Consider the following 20321-nt stretch of genomic DNA (forward strand, 5'->3'; position numbering starts at 1 on the left):
CTGCTTATTTTTCTTGAAATTTCTTATTTCTCAACTAAGCAAAATGCTTAGAATTTACACCTAAAAGAGAAATCTAATTCTATTTTATTCATGCATATAATTTAAAATAGCCTATTCAAGTCTTAAGCCTAGATTCTGTCACCACCTTACTAGAATTTTTAATTTTTTTTTTATTCTTTTCAAATAGCTCAACTGGAAGGTCTGCTGGTCTATTCACAGACTACAGTACTATCTGGCGTAAAAAAAGGATGGTGGAGCTTGTTTGGCTGCAGAGGTAGAAGAACATATCAGAACCAGGGAGAAAATCTCACATGACTTAAAGATAAATCAAGACTCTCTTGTTCCACTTCCTGTGAACTCACCTGCTTAAATCTTGTGGTCGGATCTACTCCTGTTTGCTTCATGGAGTCCATAACAGATTTCATCTCCACCGCCTCCTTTATAAGCTGGTGGTTTTCCATTTGTTTTGCTTTGAAACTCTCTGACTGAAGCTGCTGCTGGTGATTGGAAAGGATCTGTGACTTGGTTGTCTCCTCACCTTTGTTAGGAACTGATGACCCTATTTTAGTATTATTTTTGCTGGACTCCGGAGTTGAAGGGGCCTTTGAAATAGTGGCAGATGGAATATTCTTCTGCTTGTTGTCATCCTTCCCAATCTCCTTCAAGGGGGGGTCATTCTTCCTTTCACAGTCCCTCCCAGTTTGTGCCATTTTCTGTTCTGCTAGTCTCTGGTCCTCGTAGTATTTTTCATACTGCTGCCTGTAAGCAGGGTTAGAGGCCATTAAGGACTTTTGGTCCATATAGAGCCCATAGGCATACTGTCCATAATAAAGTGACTGAGCAAGTGCAGGGTGCCTTTGCGTTATTACTGACTGATGTTGTGGCAGCTGCAAATTAGAGGAAGTGCTTTCGCTTTTCTTGGCATCTGATGCTTCTGCCTTCTCTTTCTTTTCAGCCTCTTCCTCAGCCTCTTTTTTGATCTTCAGTGTCTGTGGGGTACTGCTGTTCCCAGCTGCTGGGGCACTGACCTGTCCAGAGTGCAAGTAACTTGGGGAATAATAAGGATCATAGCCATGGTAATAGGGAGAATGAGACTCTTTTGCTTGAGCCGATTGTGCTGTGGTTGAAGAATGTCCTTTTACAACACCATCTTTATTAGAAATAATATCTGACGGAGAGCTGGCCTTTGACCTCATGCCCTCTGACCTGCTGTCAGAGCCACCATCATCAGCTGCATCAGAAATATCTGAGTAAGCAGGGCTGTTGGTTTTGGCAGCTGTGCTATCTGCACCATTTTGTGTCAACACATGCAGTGGCGCCATAGCAGATTGTCCATTCACCAAAGTGCTGCATTCCATCCTGGAGGCACTCCCTATGGAAGGGCTGGGCGCATTGTCTGTGAACGTGTAAACTTTATCAGCTTCAGCCTTAATACTTGCCATCCTGCTCTCTTGAGACTCTGACAGTCCATTAGCTAGCACTTCATTCTTGTTGAGATGGTCCTTTAAAAAATGTCCAGATAAGTCTTTCCCAGACCCTTTTGAATCCTCCAGCTTTCCCAGCTTAGAATCCATCTTGGGGCTGCCCGTCTCCTTGCTTTCTTTGTCCTTCAGCTTTCTCTTCTCCTTTTTCTTTTTGTCTTTGAGTGATGTGAGAGCTGGGTTTACAGTGCTTGGCTCTCCCATAATTGTGGGCTTTGGTTGAATAGGTTTCAGTGGAGGGCTCTTTGGTGTAGCCTGAACAATAGTAGTTGTTAGAGAGGGCAATCCCGGTATTGTCCCTGTAGTGGTGGTTGTAAAGGCTGCAGTAGGTATAGCTATTAATTGGGGAGGAGTTGGTGCTGGCGCTGGGGCAATGGGCCTGGCTGTTTTCAGTTTGGAAAGGTTTTTATCCACTTTGCAATTGTTCGATTTCTTGCCTTTATCACCCAAACTCTTCTTGTCAATTAAGCCTTCAGCCTCCAATTTCGGCATTTCAGTTTGCAAATTGCCATCTGCTACTGAGCAATTATCCAGTGTGGCTGCCATATTAGAAATTACTGGAAGGCTGTTCAGTTCACTGTTCAGACCCTTCTTTTTGCCAGAATTCTTTCCAGGTTTGGAACTGATAACTGAACCAGGGCCATTGGTGGTCAGTTCCCTCTTTCCCTTGGGAGTCCCTGGGGTAGCAATGGAGGAAGGAGATGTTGGTGCTTTTAGTGGATCAAAGCCTGGTAAATTTGTGCTTTGCTCACTGCATTCAAGTGCCACATTACTCAGTGCTTCCTCACAGTCTGAAATTTTGTCTTCACTGTCAGGTTCAAACTCCAGCTTGTTTTCGGGGTCTAAATGTGCATGAGCCTGATGATAACGTAATCCATTAATGTGCTTGTACTTTTTGTTGCAGTTGGGGTGAGGACAGTCAATCAGCACTGGAGAAGAGCAGCCTTGGTCCAAAAAATTAGTCTCCAGTTTCCCCTGTGGGGTGGTGGGAGTGCTTCTAGAGTTAGTACGAACACGTTTTCCGGATTTGTTGTCCTCCGAACTGGAGTTTAAATCTAGCTCCATAGAAGGCTTAGTTTTCCTCTTGTTCGTGGATGAGGGGCTGGCTTTTACTTCATCCATGGTGCAGTTGGGGGGTGTTCTGCGCCCACTTGAGTTAAGGCTGCCCCTCCTCCCCTTCCCATTGGCACCACCTCGATTCTTATTCTGAAGCCCTCTGGACTCTGCAAAACTTGCATCATTACCAGGTACAGTGGCAGCTGCAGCGGACCTTGCCCGCTTTCCCCTGCCCCGTCCTCCACGCATTTCCAGGTCACTTGTTGGTGATTCACAAAACCTGCACGAACAAGAGATTTCATCATCAGGAATCATGACCTAAAAAAATAAAAAACACCACCCCTTCCCATAACAGAATCTTCATACATGTTTAAAGGAATGATATCTTTCTGATAAATGAGAGTGTTACAGTCTCAAAGGGAAAGTCATTAAAAAAGGACAAAAATGGTAAGGACACATACAACTAATTAGAACACTGGAGTGAAAAATTTTCAAAACTTACATAAATGCATTTCTAAAGTAATTGCCATCTGACTGAGTCCCCTGTATTTCCCCTTCCTTCTCAAAAATACAAAAGAAAAGTAAAAAAGAATTTCCACCCCACATTTTAATCCGGAACTGCTCTTTTCACTGGTGCATGTTTTCAATTATAACCAGTTGTGTTTTATTAATCTCTGTACAGTCTCTTGGCCGAGATTGGGGGTTAAAATACAATGAGAAAAAACAGAATCACAGTGTTTGCCTACCTAGGAGGGGCCCAGTCATGCTTTGTGCAGTCCAGCAGTGTTCCCACGTAAGTCTTGTTCCTCCATGTAACATTTACCACTAGGACACCTGCCAGTGGGAGTAAAAGAAAGTATTATCACAGTTAGAACAATAGTCGGGGTAGGTTTTTTGTTTTGCTTTTTTTGGTGGTTTTTTGGTGGGTTTTTTTGTTTGTTTGTTTGGGGTTTTTTTGTTTGGTTCTCCTTCCTCACAAAGTGAGACCTTTACTCTCATTTGCTTTCAAACACTGTGGTATATACTCTTCCTCTTTTCTGGTTTCAGTGACCTCAAGTTAAAACCGACAGGAAAAACAGCAAACAAAAAGAACAAGAGCATGTGCACACACATGTAAGTGTGTAAGAGAGCGTGCCTGTGTGACTGTGTGTGTAATCAAGATAGAGCTGACAGAAGGAAATGGGTTTTGCCATGTCCTGCTGTAAAACAGCAACACTCACCTCTTAATTTTGCTATTATTGCACAAAATTGCTTTCACTTGGCAGCCTGCCAGCATAAACTAAGCACCAGTTACAGTGTTTAAATCAGTAGGTGACTGAGAAGAATCTGCTTTGCTTTGAACAATATGATAATGATGCTTCTATTTATTTGAAATTGCACATATCCAAACACACAAACACACACACACATATGCACCGCATGTTTTGTTCAGCAGATACAGTTGAAAACATGTATTATTTGCCTTGCTTTTTCTTCTGTGGAAAACAAAGGACTAGACATGAAACTTCAAACATAGTACAGCTAAGAGTAATTGCAATATATATACATAGGAAGAGGGATCCTTTAAAAACATACTGTAATTTAATTGCTTTTCCAGTTTTGATGCTCATTAAATGCAAATTTGTTTGCTCATCTAAAGCAGAATTCTAATTTTGGTTTATTTGTATTATCCCTATAAAATGTGTGAACGGTAAGGATATCATAAGTAACAAGAAAATAAATGCGGGGTGATGTCATTCAAATGTTTTCAGATTGTCCTCAAACACTTCTTCACATAATTTATCATCATGTTTATGGACTAGCCAGCACAATGACCCCTTTAATTCATTAACTGCCACAGATAAATACAAGATAATATTATTGAACCAGACATCTCTTCTCATTAGAACGCACACTGAAATAAAAAATATATTTTACCTAACAAAGAAAGGCACAATACAAAATGCTCCCAATTTATGAGAGGTATGAAGACACCAGCTCGCAGCTGCCAGCCTTGTGACTTGTTTTTCCTCTACACTTCCCTTATTCTATCTGCAGTGTTTCTGTAAGAGATATGATGATGGCATTGTGCCAGAATGTTTCCAGCCTGTCTTTTTACTTTGTCTTACCAGCACAATTTCTAATTTTGCACTAAAACCATCCCTCTCTGCTGCACCGAGGTGAAGCTAACACACAACCAGCCACTTATTTCCTTGGGGGTCTTTTAGCAGCAGGGAAGTAATTTTAAGTGTTGTTAGCAGAGGTACCAGGGAAGAAGGGATTTCCTTGAAAAGTCTCTGTAACAGATTTGAAATTTATCCCCCATACGGTTTTTCGTTGCGATTTAAGATTACATGACTGCACTTTTCTCTGCTGGGGCAACCTGGTCTGAAGCAAGAAAGATAAAGAGCGCTTCCAGCCAGGGTCAGAGCCAGAACTTGAATACCTGGCTCAAAGAAGGATCATGGTGGAGTCACCATCCCTGGAGGTGTTTAAGAAAAGACTGGACATGGCACTTAGTACCCTGATCTAGTTGGCGTGGTGGTGTTTGGTTATGGTGGTGTTTGGTCCTAGGCTGGACTCGATGATCTCAGAGGTCTTTCCCAACCGAACTGATCCTGTGATTCTGTTATCAGGGTTTAAACATCATGCTGTATTTTTACAACCCATGCCAACTAGGCGGCCTGCAGAGACTCCCAGGGTGCTTTAGCCTCACCCCCTCCATAGGTGTGGAGGTAGCCTGGGGTGCTGGGGGGTTGGGAGGAGGAGAAGGAGAACACCCCAGTACATCCACAGAGGAAATACCTGTTGGTGGAAATGGCGTTTCATTCAACGAGCAGCTCCAAGCTATGTTCCCACCTGCCACTCACACACTAGAGAGGGGAGATTAAAAAGGTGTTTCTCTAGTAACCTCGATGACCTCCTTCCACTGTGACAACTTGTCATCTGTGACTCCATAAGGCTCCAAGAGAAAATCACAGATATTTTTCACTGTTAAATTCTATTATGTCATGCAGCCCGTCTCCCTGCAGCAGCACCGTTGCTCTCTCCTGCCCACGTACCAGTGTTTGTCCAGTCTCCTAAATGGACAAAGCAAGGAGGGCTTTCTGACATCCCACAGCGTATCACTGGAGAATTATCTGTGCCATTTATTTTTCCCCAGATAGTTCACCTTCATCCTTTTGTTACTTTTGGGGAGGGGTTGAGTTTGGGGATTTTTTGGGTGTGTTTTTTTTTTTTTAATAAAGGTTTATTTTGACTGCAGCATCTATCTTCCCTGATATTTGTAGTCTTGTTGATCTCTGTGCACTTTATTCATTTATTACTTTATATACCAGATCTCGGGATAGTTATTTACCTATTGATAGAAAAGAGGACAAAGTAGAAGGCATAGAACAGGGATAATAATAAAAGCCTCTGAAATCAATACATATTTCAGTAATTCTTAGCAGACATTCAAATGACCTTCCAGTGTAAGAAAGTCAGTATTTCAAAAGCAAACTCAAGTTCCTTGTTTAAAGTTAGTTACATTTAGCATCTCATTAAGTTTGTTAGTCTTAGAAAAGGTCCCATGTAAATCGGAGAGAATGTTAATGTCTATGCTGTGTTACAGTGGCAAGTAATAAATTTCCTTTCCCTATTGGACAGCACATTGCTCAGCCATAAGTAAGGTTCCACAGAAGTGGCAGTGAAGGTAGCTCATTTACCTTTCTAAGATTATCACAGAAATGGGTTAAGAGAATATAAGTAACATGGGAGGTAAGACTGATCTAACAAAACATGCAACTGGTGGAGGTTTATTGGATCAAAGTACTGGAAAATGATAACTGAGGCGATAATGTAGTCCTGAAGAGAAAGGATTATTCTTGCTGCACCAAGTCAGGGTATACTATTTGTCCTGGCACAGAGTTCAAGCTCCAAACAAGAACCTCTGCTGAGACTGCTCTGTCTCAGAGACAGTACAAGAATAGTACTAGAGCAGTCTTCACCTCACCTCCAAGTACTGTCTCTGAGTACACTGCACACGCAGTCACAGATGCACTAACCCTTCTCTAAGTTGTTACTTAGAGCTTCTCTCTTTGTGCATGTGTGTCCTAGGGCATAGCTGCCCACACATCTCCTCCATCTTGTGAAGTAACATATCACACACAGGATCAAACCTCACTGGGGCTGTGTCAAGTCATAAGGCCCTGTAATGAGACTTCCTCTTATATTACACTATACATTAGACTACACATCATGTAACAATAATATATTTAGCATTGCCTGAATAAGAGAGAAAATTCAAAGAGTCTGAGGAACCCAGAAGTTTCATATTGTCTGAATACAGATATGTATTTTCCCCTTAAAAAAACCCCAAAGGCTAAACTTTTTAAAATACCTATTACTGAAGGATGGGGAAAAAAAAAATCAGATGCTTCTAATGTAGTGTACCTGAGGGTACACTTTAAGATTCCGGTTCAGGAGGAAACCTAGATAAATATCTAATCCTGTTCTTGTGAAGTTGGATGAAACAACAGTGAATATATTTAGACTACATGCAAATGCTTCTTTGACCAAGTAAGGGTGTCAACTCAAAGAGTTTGGCCAATTACCACAGGACAGTTCACAAGAGTCAGATGTAATAAACTTATCTCCCCAAATGAGGGTGTAAACTTCTTGGTTAATTTGGTTTATCATTTCATTTGCAAAGTATGTATCTATTCACAGTTACAGTATATCTGAAATTAGCAATATCTTCTACAGTATTTATTATCATATGTCCTGAATTAAAGCAATCAAGAGTAAGAAAATTAAAAGTTCTAAAGTTACTACCCATGCTACTTTTTACCCTTAAGGAGTAGACACAGTAAGCAGTGAATGTTTTATATGTGGGGTAAGACAAGAAAATGGTGTCATGTTCACCTACTGCACCTTTTCTGCCAAAATCCATTTTTAGCCAAGGCAGGATCATACCCAAGAGCATTAATGTACGACAATGGCACACACGGTATGTTACCTGGTGCCCACCACTGTCAATAGAAGCCCCTCAGAGGTAATCTCATTAGCCTACGAGGAGCAAGAAAAGATTCTGTATTTTGCTGTTTTCCTTCACAGTGCATGTACTATTATAAGCTATTTTTCTTAACTCATCATATTCATAATCACAATGTTTATGGCAAAAAATTTCCCAGACAGGAAAAAACCAACACATGCCTAGAGGAGCACAAAACCATTTTACATAAGCAATTCTGATAGATAAAATGTATAAAACAACTGTGACGATGTGTATGGATTTTATTATGGTATGAAAGGTTACATGTCATAAAAGCGATCTGTAATAAAATAATTTCAGAAACCCACAGAAGGAAGTACTTTTTATGAGTTCTGTGGATGTGATGTACCTGTTCTCCTTCCTGTTTGCTCTTCCTCCTTCTCAGCAACTGCATAACACAGATCAGACCTAAAATTTGCTATTTAATATTAACTGTATTCATAGAATGAAATATGTCATCACAAATTGGAAATGAACTACCTAAGCCTTTTGCTAACAAATGCATATGTGCTATTTTGACATAAAGACATCACAATCTCAAAGCATCTTCAGTACCCAAGCAAGGGTACCATTCATGTTGACTACTTTGGCATTGCACTTCTAGCAGCCACCTTAGGCCTGTACAGATCTACTCTTGCAGGTGTTCCATCATCTAAAGAACAAAAAAGACTGAAGTATCTAGTCTAAAACAGATTTTAATCTCTTTGCATTCTTGATTCTGTTTTCTGCAATGAACATAAGCCACTAATTTTTAGGCTTTGTATTCAAGACTTTGAAAATGAGATCAGGTGGTCAGGAATTAAATTATCACATTCCTATCTTAAATGCAGGCCTCAGTTTTTGAAAATCCTGGCTTTAGAAAAGAAACTTGTTCAAATTCCGATATAAATAGATATTAATTAATCTGACTGGAAAGCCTGACAATGTTCACAGCATAGGTTGCTTTTTTGGTTTTTGGGATTTTTTTCAGATCAAAGCAAAAGCTACAAAATCCTATTTTAGTTCAAGTTGATTGTTTTCCCAGAGAACTCAGAAGACCAGTTATCTGCATGGGTGAATGGGTACGCTTTCAATTTTGTAAAAGAAGGTGTTCCCTCTGCTCTTAGCAGAGAATCTGGCTAAAAGTGTCTGCAAAATTCTGGAAAAAGCAGATCTGCACAAAATCTTTCTGAATACTTCTGTAACTGATTTGTTGAAGAATATTTAAACTATCTTTCAAAACTAGAAATCATTTGTCTGCTTTTCAGGCATCAAAAGTCATGTATGTTTAAAAAGTCATGTATATTTAAAAAGCCACATAAGTCACTTACGTTTAAATATAAGTGGAGTCCTATGTGCTCAGAATTCCAAAATTAACCATTCTGCATACTGTCTTTACTACTCTGAGTATCATTTTAAGACAACTTTTGCTCATGCCAGAGAAGATCTCCAAAGTATACTATGTTTTGCAGTATTTCTTTGTAAGATTACTTCTTTAAAAGTTAATATGATACATTCTTGTAGTAAAAATCTCTGTGGCATAATAGTTCTTTAAGATTGAGATGCAATTCTCAGTATTGAGACGATTACACCACTTGATGATTACAGCAAAATCAACTCCTTGCATCTTTGTGATTAGTGAATCCACAAATTTGTTTGCAAGTTAAAGTCCATTTACCTTTTGTCCCAATTTTGCCAAGCACAAATAATACAGACATGCCTGGGATAGCCAAACCATGCCGTACCTGTCATCAGTGAGTACACCACCACCATGGATTAAACATGTTTTATTCTACATCTGGCACTTCAATTTTCTTAGTCCTATATTTGACATCACTTTCTAGCAATAACTAAAGTATATGAAGTGCAAAAAGCTGCAAGATGAAAATCTACAATCTTAGGATTATCTCAAGCTTTTTTGTTGCCATTGGTTTAGTAAGGGCATAATAACTCATTTACCTCACAACCATCATATCCATCACATCATCATCAATCCCAGATCCTCACATACACCTGCAATTCATCCAGGCATAAAAAACACAGAACAATGTTTATATTAGATTTGCGGTGAAAATGGCTTACTTCTCACTGATTACTTCCATCAAGAAAGAACTCTAAGAATAATAGTAAGCATTCTAAGTATCAAACCAAGTCTTCTACACTGAACGCTGATCTGGTAGACATACAATTTATTTACTACTTTAATCACACTCTCGGTCTAGCATGGCACAAGAACTTAACTACAGCTACAGCAGGTGCATGTGTAACAGGCATCAACATCAGCAAGCCTGAGAATGTAATGATTGTCAGGTGGCCTGGAAATGCAAGACTAGTGGGGGGTTTTTTGTTTGGTTTGTTTATGTGGTTTACGGGGCCTTTTTTTTTTTTTTTTTTTTTTTTTTAAGAGCCCTACTGCTGTGGTGAATGTTTGAAAAGTCACTCTAACCACATCCTGTAATCAAACCATCTGGAGCACAGATCTGCAATTAGTCATCCTGAGCACTGGACTTTATCTGAATAAATACTGTACAGCAATGAAGATGAGAAGACTGGATAGCATTAAGGAAAAGAGGCATAATCAAATACTGCTGGTACAGTCATAAACCTTTGAGGCGCTTAGCTGTGGTGTTAATTTTGTATTTTATGAAAGCACAGCAAGCTTAAAGGTTACTGGGCTGAGAGGCTAAAACCTGCTATTTTAGTTAACCTTGCCCTGCTAACATTGTTGCCCTGGTGGTTAAAGGTGGGCTTTAAACTACAGCAGTTTCTGCAACAGCATAACAAAGTAGGTTCATATTTGTATGATTTCTAGTTAAGTTCTGAGTAACAATAACCTAAATTTCATGGATACACTTTCTTTTCTCCATCATTATGAAGTCATTGGTAAAATATATTGAAAGTAGCAGCCACTGTCCTAGTTTGAAAGTAAGCTGTTATATCTTTACTAATATACAAACACAGCATATGTTCCCTGCACTTGCATTACATACTCCCATTAACATTTAAAAAAGCAGCAGGAATTATACAGTTTCCTCTTGAAACCATGGAGTTGGACCATCAAGGAGTCAACAACTTTTTCATTCCACCTAATAATAACTGTAACAGATTTTCTTAATCTAGAAATTTACCCCAATGCAGATAGAAGAATAAACACTGAAATAACTGAAGAAATACGGTTTCCCTGTGAGCCCATGTGCTTAAAACACAAAAGAACACAAGCCACTTTTATCACTGTCATGTCTCCTGCAGCCTTTGTTCTGAAGCCTGATGGGCTGTATTGATTTGGGAAAATCATTGAACTTCTTGGAAAACTAGACTCTAGCTTATTCACCACCATCTATTTCTTTCTCATGAAGACAGCTGGTCAATATTCAGTTGAATGGTCAGCTAAAAGAAGCTCTGGTTTCATTTCTTTTTCTTGCCTTCCTAGCAACATTACCCTTTTCCAGCTTTAGTATAAAAAACCCCCACCATGTTAGAAAGACATACTGCTGAGGGTAAGCTGAAATGGTAGTTACTCTGGAACTAAGCTAGGACTGAAATGCTGGGAAAAGGTTGGCTCTGGAAAACAAGATAGCATCTAATCAAAGAGCTCATGTCCCTTACTAGTTACAATAACAACGACACTATAATTTTTTTTCAGTGTACATTTCTCCTAAAGACAGTCTGCTTAACAAATAACCAATGCCCAAGATCTAAATGCAAATGGAGAGCTGAAAGAAATATTAATAGTCCTAATCAAATAAAAGACTAAATTTCACACTCATTAAAAGACCAATAAAAGACTCAATGAAAACAGAGTAATACCCCAGAAAGTACATCAGTTTGGTTCCCAAATGGCTTGTTGATTAATCCACAACTAAATAGCTCTACTAAAATATGAGCTACTTAGAGTGGTGATTTCGAAAAGCCACAGCAACCCATACAGCGACCCTGCCAGATTTATATCAAACTGATCAGATTTTGGCAGAACTAGGAAAACTTTTGGATAAATGGCTGTTACACCTCTTGAATGACAGACCATGTTTGCAGTGTTTACAGGAAAATGTGCAATTATTATTATCATTAACTAACCATAGGTTTCTGACATCGGGAGTACAACTAAAGATTTTATTTTTGGGCAAACCATACCTTTTCTTTGGCCAGAGTAACTGAACCACTTTTCTGTTTTACTGCAACTTGAGAATGAAACTGCTGTCTTACTTTATTTCAGCTGATACTAAAAATGCAAGTTGAAAACCATTTAACATCTGTGTGTTCTGAAGAAAACCAAATCTGCTTCAGAAATAAAGTATTTTGTTTCTAGCAGATTTTTTTCTCCTTTAGTTCAGTAATCGTAACTGTGATTCACATTGCCTGTCACTGAAAAGTGTCACATAGTCTCAAACTTAGAAAAAGGAAATGCTGTTCTGTAGTCCACTGAATTTTCCACTCGCTTCTCAAGGAGTGTTATTTCAGCTCCTACATTGCTGGCCTGTTGAACACATGGACACTCTTCCGACCTCTTGTACAGCAAAAGAAAAAGAAGCCTCACAATCCACTGCCTTTTCTTTTAATTTAGGACCATATGTCACTTGAGATAAGCAATAGAACATAGGGCTTTTCAGCTAATCTGTCACACTTGCTTCCTGCACTTTATATTAATTACAGGATCTCTTCAGCTTCTTACTTCTCTCCCAAACTTTTTCTCCTTTAAAAGAAAGTAAATAACAAAGCAAAACAAGCCTGGATTGTGGGAAAAAAGCTCTATTATTTTAATATGAGAAGTAAGACCAAAAAAAGGGAAAACCAAAACAATTTTTTCTCACCCCGACAAGCATTCATGAGTTCCTTTTAAGAATTATCTGCCTCATTTCTATTCTTCACCTCAGACACCAGACCACAGAAATACTGTTTTCATCAGCAGACTGTTGAGAAACAGCTGCAGAAATAGGGAAGCTGGTATAAATTTATGTGTGTGTTTGTGTGTGTATCTATACATTAAAAAAAAAGGCAAACCAAACCCCAAAAACCTCTTAAGGAGCCCATACATTTTTGTTTTTATTCCTAACGTAAGTATTAGGACTTCTCAACAGAAGTTTGTGTCCCCCCTCTGAACTCTGCTACTCTAGGAACAATTTACTTGATGAGTAAAACCCAAGTAAATAACAGATGACTAAATGCATCTATAAACCTTCAGATGTCTTTGGTGATTAGTTTCTCAGTGCTCTACATCATGATAAAGAGCTGCCAGGTGCAAAGACTGGTACAAACAGTAAAGTAGCTAATGAAACATAAAGGAATGAAAGTCAGAAGAGAGAAAATTTGTGGAAAAGAAACAGCGTGAATAAAGACACAATTCCCATCCCAAACTATGAAAATGCTTCCAAATCTGTAGACTGCAGATACCAGAATTACAATTGAGTCAGGCAGACAATTCCGCTCGACCTCAAAGAGCTGCTGCTGATCCATGTACCTCATTGGGATTGAGACACAGAGCCCCTTATAAATTATGATGCTTTATTTAAAGTCAAAGCATTTATTTGCTTTCGTGCCAGCTTTGGATCCTTTTCATCTCTAGCTACCAGGCCCAAGAGAGAACACACTCCTGTAGCTCTGCTGGCAGCCAGCTGTGGCCTCAGTAAATCATAAAGCCTCCTAACAAGCCATTCTTCACAAAGGGTAACTGCAGTTACTAGACATGATAACTTCTCTATTATTCCACTCACTGTAATTTAAAATAGCAATTTAAAGCAGTGGTTGAAAACATTGAAATTTACTGAACCGCATTTTACATCTCTCTCTCTCTGCATTAAGCTTCACTTATTTCATGAAAACTTAGCTGTCTTCAGCCGTGGAAAAGGATAGGTAAACAACCAAAACAAAGGGGAGGGAAATAAAAACATTTGGGATTTCTTTTGTAGAACTCCCTAGGATTTTCTTATTATGGCTAACAGGAGACAAGTATTTCTTCTTTTTTTCAGTTTGTGGGACTTGCAGTGACACATCCTTTATGTTTGTAGATATAAGCTTTATTAAAATCTTAATACAATAATACGCCACCATGAAACTTCACAGCAAAATACATAAAGATAAAAGTGGTGTATAGTCAAGAACTGGGTGTATATAAGAGTTCTATGAAAACTGCAACCGTAAATGAGGAATTCTGCTTCTTCTACCTCTTTCCCACCCATGCATCGAACAGGAATCAATTTAGCATGGTAAGGCCCAGCATTCTACTTTTTCCTCTGTCTAGGAAAAGCAGATCAAGAACCTTACACATCTGAGACTCTCCTTCCTACACAATTGCTTCAGTTTAGGATTTGGTGTAATCTCATTTTAGGATCTTTTGTTGTTATAATTAACAGATTAAAAACAAAATTATGCTTGAAACTCCACCTCCTAAATTTGAAAACCACAAAACAAATATTATACATTGCCAAAGCTAAATGCTACATAATTTTTACAGCTCTTGTCCTACAAACTGGTTATTTCAGTTTGAAAAATAATAGGCAGTGCTATCTCTTCTGTTATAAAACTCCTGTATTTTCATGGCGGAAAAGATGCCCCAAGCAGTTATGAGTATTTCAGTTACACATTTAAGATACCAGTTCAGTTTTGTAAATAAGCCTAATGAACTGTGACTAACAGTGTTCTCCCTGAGCAAAAGAAAGGTAAAAGGGCTTTTGTTAGCATCTACTGAAGCAAAATAGTCATTCTGCCGGGACAGAACAAAAGTGAGCTACTTATCAACTAACCTACTTCCATAGGTGTTAAAGTTCTGCAGAAAAGTTCACCATGATTTTCCTCCTGTGTTTTAAATTACCTCCCAAGCAGATAAACTAGTAAAACATCTAGTTAACCAGTGGGCTTATTCCAGCTGTTCATCTATACTGATGCAATGCAAAGGCAAGCTCCCAGAAAAACAATTTCCCACTAGTGACCAGTACAGTTTCTCTGAGGCTTCCCTTTCTCACCAGCAACTGGTTGAACAATTTTCCTGTTAAGTGTCCCTTGTGCATGCTGTCCCATTTTCTCCACTTATTAATAACAGCCTGGCTAGTTTACCCAGAATTGCTGTGATCTATGACTCTACTACAGCTTCTCTTGGCTTTTTCATGTACTAGAGCTGGTCAACCTTTGACTCTCATAAGTTTGGAAACAAAACTGTTTAGACACTGAACACAGCCCAGTGTTGCATAAAATGTAAGCAAAAACTAGGATTCTAGGAATCAGTTAAAAATCTCTACATTTGTTTTGGCAATGTAACATCCCTCAAAGGATTACCATAGGCATGCCCACCCTCATCAAAACTAGAACCAACATGATGACAGAAAACAATATTTCAACACTGGGAGACTATTTTCCCATGCCACTAAAACGAAAAAAAAATAAGACACGACTTTCAGACATGACTTAATTATTTCCTTGGTCAGACAAACAGTTTCAAAATAAAGCTTGTTTTACTCCAGAATCTACACACAAATTTCTGTATAAATTATTGACTGCACTTTGGCCTCATCTGAAATGTTGGCCTCGGAGGCTGATAAGCTCTGACCCCAGGTGACACATCCAGCCCTCTCACAAGAGGCAGGAACATTATTGCTTTGCACTGAGGACTGCAACCCAAGAGCCAATCAATCAAGCTCCCTGACAGCTTTTACAGCCTCCTCACATTAAGCCTAAATCAAACTCCATGGCTCCTATTGTTCACATTATTCTTTTTTTCCTGTGCCCTGATGAAGTTAGAGCAAGTCCAAGGCTTCAATGAAAAAGAAAGGCTATTATGAGCAGCTAGGAGTTTATTGACTCTGAGCCTTACAACAATGGCCCCAAAGCCTTTTTCCTGAAAGTAACACATTCCTAATTGCTAATAATCATCAGTAACAAAGATCAGTCCTTAAAACTCAGACGTGTGTGAAAAAAGGTATATCACTGAAACAGCTAGACTGATCATTCTTACATACTAAGAAAGATTTCCAAAGATAATTTTATGCACAACAAAAAGGATAACCTTTCAGTCAAACAGAACTGTCGTATAAATGTTGTCATGTACCGTAACATGGCTTGTGCATTAGAAAATCAGTGACCATAACAGATTTGATTAAAAATATCCCTCGTGGAATCGTGCTATGCTGTGAGCAAATGGATATGTTCTTCTTTAGTCACTCTATATTATTTCAAAATCAATATCACATCGTGCTTAAAACGGAAAAACATTTTAAGAACTAATCATGACGTCATTATTTTTTCCTAGTGTTCTTCTGCAGTCTGAAGATCATTTAAGTGGGACTCCTGCATGTCTGACATGGAAGAATATTGACTTGTCTTTAAAAACATTCACCTTTCATTACTACTATTATGTTTAAGCAACTGTGTATCATTTCAGTTGCATGCATAAATCTTACTAACATCAACAGGTGCTGTCACCACATACACAGAAAACCATTTTTGTGTAAGAATTTCAATACTGTGTAACATGACTAGATTTTACAGTTGGCAAGTCTTCCTTGCCTTTTTTCCCTATTTATCAAAGTTAAAACTGAAACAAAATAAAATAAAGGCTGCTTTTTATGGACTTGTTTTGATAGGAATGGAACTTTTAACCAAACAGCAGAAAACAACTGCAGTAACAAGAGATTAGTTCTCCTTGATATTGAAGAGAGAGAAGGAAGAGAGTGGGTTTGATTTTTGTGGGTTTTGTTTGTTTGTTTGTTTTTCTTTTAATTAACTGAGCTTTTAGGAAAGGATAATCGTATTTTAAATTACAGAGAAGAAATTGACAGACATAAGTGAAGATTTATTTACTTTCTTAAACCCGCGTATCAGTACTAAGACAGTGAGAGATATTTTCAATTAAACTGTTTTATCCACATATTTTTGGTGCTCCGACTTCATAAGGGCACTGAAACCAGTGGTATAAGATTCAGAGAGCTTTCTGGGAAGGTGCTGGCTGAAAGAACAGCCGTTTCCTTCTGCTAAATCCTCTGACACAGCAGCTTGCCTTTTCAGCTGTCATTCAGTCCAAACTGGCTTTTCATACAAAACCAGAGGAGATCAAGTGCAGACTAAAACTTGTTTCAAATGAAGGATTCCCTTCCCTCCCAGGCTTTCAGCTGAAAGCATATTTATGCCCAGAAGAATGAGAAGAACCCATAATTCATAGTCCGTCAACTAGCTTGTTTCCAGATTGTGCTGAAGACAAAGTTTCATTTATTTTGGTGGACACCCGAACAAACAGAGCAGTAAGCACTGGTGGTGCTGGAATAGCATAATAAAAATTAAAAATACAGCAACCCTTTCAATTTATTTATGTAGTTGCTGTGGATCAAACAGTCACTGTATTAGTAATTTTAAGTTTTCATTCTTATGGATATTCTCTTATTCCCTTTCTTTAAAACAGTACCAATGTTAAAGTTCTTGTCCCTACAGGGACATGGCTGAGAAAAACTGGATAAGTAGTATGAAAAGGTAAGCACTGCAGCACCCATGACTGTACACCCATGACTTGTAGTGCGCAAGGATTCCTGTTTACAGTGCTGTCAGTTAGCTCTCACTCACAGGCACTGCATTCAGCTTTAGCATTTTTTTGAGGCAAATAAATGTAATGCTATTTTTGTCAACTTATAAAACTGAAAAGTAATGCTGCTATATTTAACCTAAATGATGTTTTTCATGGATGCTCTGTAGGATGAATGATATCTAATTTAGAAAAATGACAGTGATTTTGCTGAGCTTTCCAAAATCAACACCCATTTTAGCTGAACAAAACAAAAGGCTGCAGAAGCACATTTATCTCTCTGATGATGTATATTCACTAAGTACAGCCCATAACCCATCTACTCTCAGCAGCTTTAGACAGCTAGCCTTACCCACAGCTCCTTGCAATTTAATGAACAGTCATATCCAACAAATCTTTTACCAATAGCTTGATGGTACTTATTCCTTTGGACTCCAGGCCCAAAAGACAAATCTGTCACTGCTTAAATAAATTTTACAGATGTAATAGATAAAGGTAATAAAGAAAACATGGTTTTTATAAAACAAAAATTGACAGAGTAGAAATCTGTTCCTCTAGACTATGCGCAGGCGCGCTGGGCTTCTGTGTGCTGAAGCAAAATAGACAATGAAGGTTAGGAAGCATGAAATGACAGCCTTCTTTGCTTTCCAGGGAACGTAAATTTTATTCACAGAACGTAAGTCTCAAAGTCATGGTTTTCAATCTGCATGCATGAACACACAAGACTGATTTTAAGGAAATTTGGAAGTATTTAACTCATTGCTCAGAGATACAAATCCCATCTTGTACAATCATTATTGTATAAATAGAGAAAAAAAAAATCAGTGATGTTTCGATGGCTCTGCCTATAAGTTTTCATTTTTCAGATAGTCACAGATCATTAAGCTTCCATTTCAAATAGGGACATGTCTGTATTGAAGCACCCAAATGAAGCTGTATAAGTTCCTTATGTATTAGGGCAGCTTAAAACTCTTAATGAATAATATAGCTTAAATGAAAGACATTCCTGAATATGTTTGCCACAATGTAAGATGCCCATGCTTATACATTCCTCCCTAAATGAGCAGGAACATATTGTTTAAATGCTTCAGTAAACATGGCAGTAGACCTTATGTGGATGCTGTGCTGAAAAGATTTTGGAAACACATATAAATATTTCTTGACTTTGGCACATCCATTGCAGCTCACAGTGGGTTTCTTATAATTTGATACCTCTTTCATGATACTTCACTGCTTATCATAAAACCAATCAGATAGAAAAACTGTTGTTGTTACATTAAAAATCCCAAACCATAGATTCTTAAGCATGGTGCATCAAGTTACTACACTATAGTATTGAAAATATCTCTGAAGTGCAGCCTTTTCTAACAGAAAACAGATCTGCTCTTGAACACAGATGAACCTCCCCTGTGTCAATAAACACAAACTGACTCCGTTTAAAACACAGAGGAAACTGGTTAATTTCTATATCAATAAAATTTATGAAGCAATAAAAACTTTGTAGTACAAGCTGCATGGTTTGTTTCACTTCCTTGTCACATGAATTAATGAGGAAAATTCTTCCCTTCATTCTGTTATGCAGATTGGTGCTGGGGAGAGCACTGTACACTGACCAAAAGCCCCGAGAGCCTAATTCTGATTTCCACTCCTCACCCACTACTTCTGTATAAAGTTTGGCAAGGAATATTTTAATTTCCCATCTTTATGATGACAGTGCTTGTGAACTCAGATCACCACTACACTGTGAATTGTGCTTAGTAACACGGTGTAATTTTTGGCGGGGCAAAAGGAAAGGAATGTCACATCTGAACCAGGTTAACTCACCAGATCATACTAGTATTAACCTTCATCCTCTATTTATGATAATGAAAATGTCAACAAATTTGAATTTTTGCAACTCTTGACTAGAAATAAGAGGGAGAGAGGGGAAAGTGAACTGGATGTCCAAAAATATATACCTGTAACAGCAGGAGCAGAGAAGACTGATGAAGACTTTATGCATAGTATTTAGTCAGATTAAATACAATTCTTCACTGCATGTTTTATTGTCATTTATGTTCTCTCTGACCATACAAAGAAAGATGCTTCTGACAGGCCGCAAAAGCAAGGCTTCTGGGAGTGTTTTGTTCTTTTTCTTCAAATCCTCTAATGCATTAATTTTCTGATCTCTCTCCTAATATAAAACTACAGCTCACTCCTTACATGATCATCTTTGTCAGAACAACTTCCACTCAGACAGTAGCTAATCCACTACAGCTAATGGCTTCTGTCAGGATGGAAGCAAGGGAAATGATGCCATCATTTACTAAATGGAATAATCTGCATACCTTAAATAGACCTCCCCTTTCATGAAATGTCAGTATGATGTATCTAACCCTTATAAAATCCAGCTACCTCAGTCCTAATCTGTGAATGTGGTTTCAAAAATACATTTAGCTAATGTATTTTTCCTTATATCCCTGGAGACTGTGGGGGTTCACTGAGGTGGATATACACCCTTCTCTAGGCTGGGACACAACTGCATGGACAGACTGCTTCCTTGCTCTCCACACTATTTGTATAGTTGTTAGGATCTTTTAACTCACCTATCTGTCTTATAGAGTCTTTGTGTTTCAGGACACAAGTTCATCTGAAGATGAAGAGATGGGCAATCACCAACTGTATGAAGCTTAACAAGGGAAGTGTCAGATTCTGCACTTGGGACAGGGAAGCCCTGGTTGTGGGTACAGACTGAGGAATGACAGGCTGGAGAGCAGAACTGAGGAAAGGGACCTGGGGGTCATGGGTAATGGCAAGTTGAATATGAGTCAGCAGTGCCCGGGCAGCCAGGAGGGCCAACTGTGTCCTGCGGGGCATGTGGAAAAGCATCACCAGCTGGTTGAGGGAAGGGATTGTCTCGCTCTGCTCTGCAGTGCGGCAGCCTCATCCCGAGTCCTGTGTGCAGTTTTGGGCATCACAGTATAAAAAAAGACATTAAGCTATTAGAAAGTTTCCAAGGGAAGGCTACAAGGATGGTGAAGGGTCTGGAGGGAAAGCCATACAAGGAGCGACTGAGGTCACTTGGTCTGTTCAGCCTGGAGAAGAGGAGGCTGAGGGGAAACCTCATTGCAGTCTACAGCTTCCTCAGGAGGAAAAGCGGAGGGACAGGTACTGATCTCTTCACTCTCGTGACCAGCAACAGGACTTCAGGAAATGGCATGAAGCTGAGTCAGAGGAGGCTTAGGTTGGGTATCAGGAAAAGGTTTTTCATCCAGAGGGTGGTTGAGCACTGGAACAGACTCCTCAGGGAACT

The 20321-nt window shown here is 38.8% G+C and overlaps 1 protein-coding gene and 1 long non-coding RNA gene across 6 annotated transcripts in view; one reads left to right on the forward strand and one right to left on the reverse strand.

Moving 5' to 3' along the window:
- Positions 1 to 20321, reverse strand: part of ZNF608 (zinc finger protein 608) — an 88024-nt gene that overhangs the window by 7974 nt on the left and 59729 nt on the right. For all 5 annotated transcript variants that reach the window (XM_032676160.1, XM_032676159.1, XM_032676161.1 and 2 more), the window contains exons 4-5: positions 3284 to 3371; positions 363 to 2817 (exon numbers count right to left, since the gene is read on the reverse strand). In XM_032676160.1, the coding sequence (XP_032532051.1) occupies positions 363 to 2817; positions 3284 to 3371 (2543 nt within the window). The remainder of the gene's footprint in view (positions 1 to 362; positions 2818 to 3283; positions 3372 to 20321) is intronic.
- Positions 3306 to 19753, forward strand: LOC116780817. Its single transcript, XR_004354640.1, has 3 exons — positions 3306 to 3422; positions 3585 to 3650; positions 19646 to 19753. It is a non-coding gene; the product is annotated as an uncharacterized LOC116780817 (long non-coding RNA).

The sequence above is a fragment of the Chiroxiphia lanceolata genome, chromosome Z, assembly GCF_009829145.1.
Source record: "Chiroxiphia lanceolata isolate bChiLan1 chromosome Z, bChiLan1.pri, whole genome shotgun sequence".
In the NCBI taxonomy this organism is placed as follows: domain Eukaryota; kingdom Metazoa; phylum Chordata; class Aves; order Passeriformes; family Pipridae; genus Chiroxiphia; species Chiroxiphia lanceolata.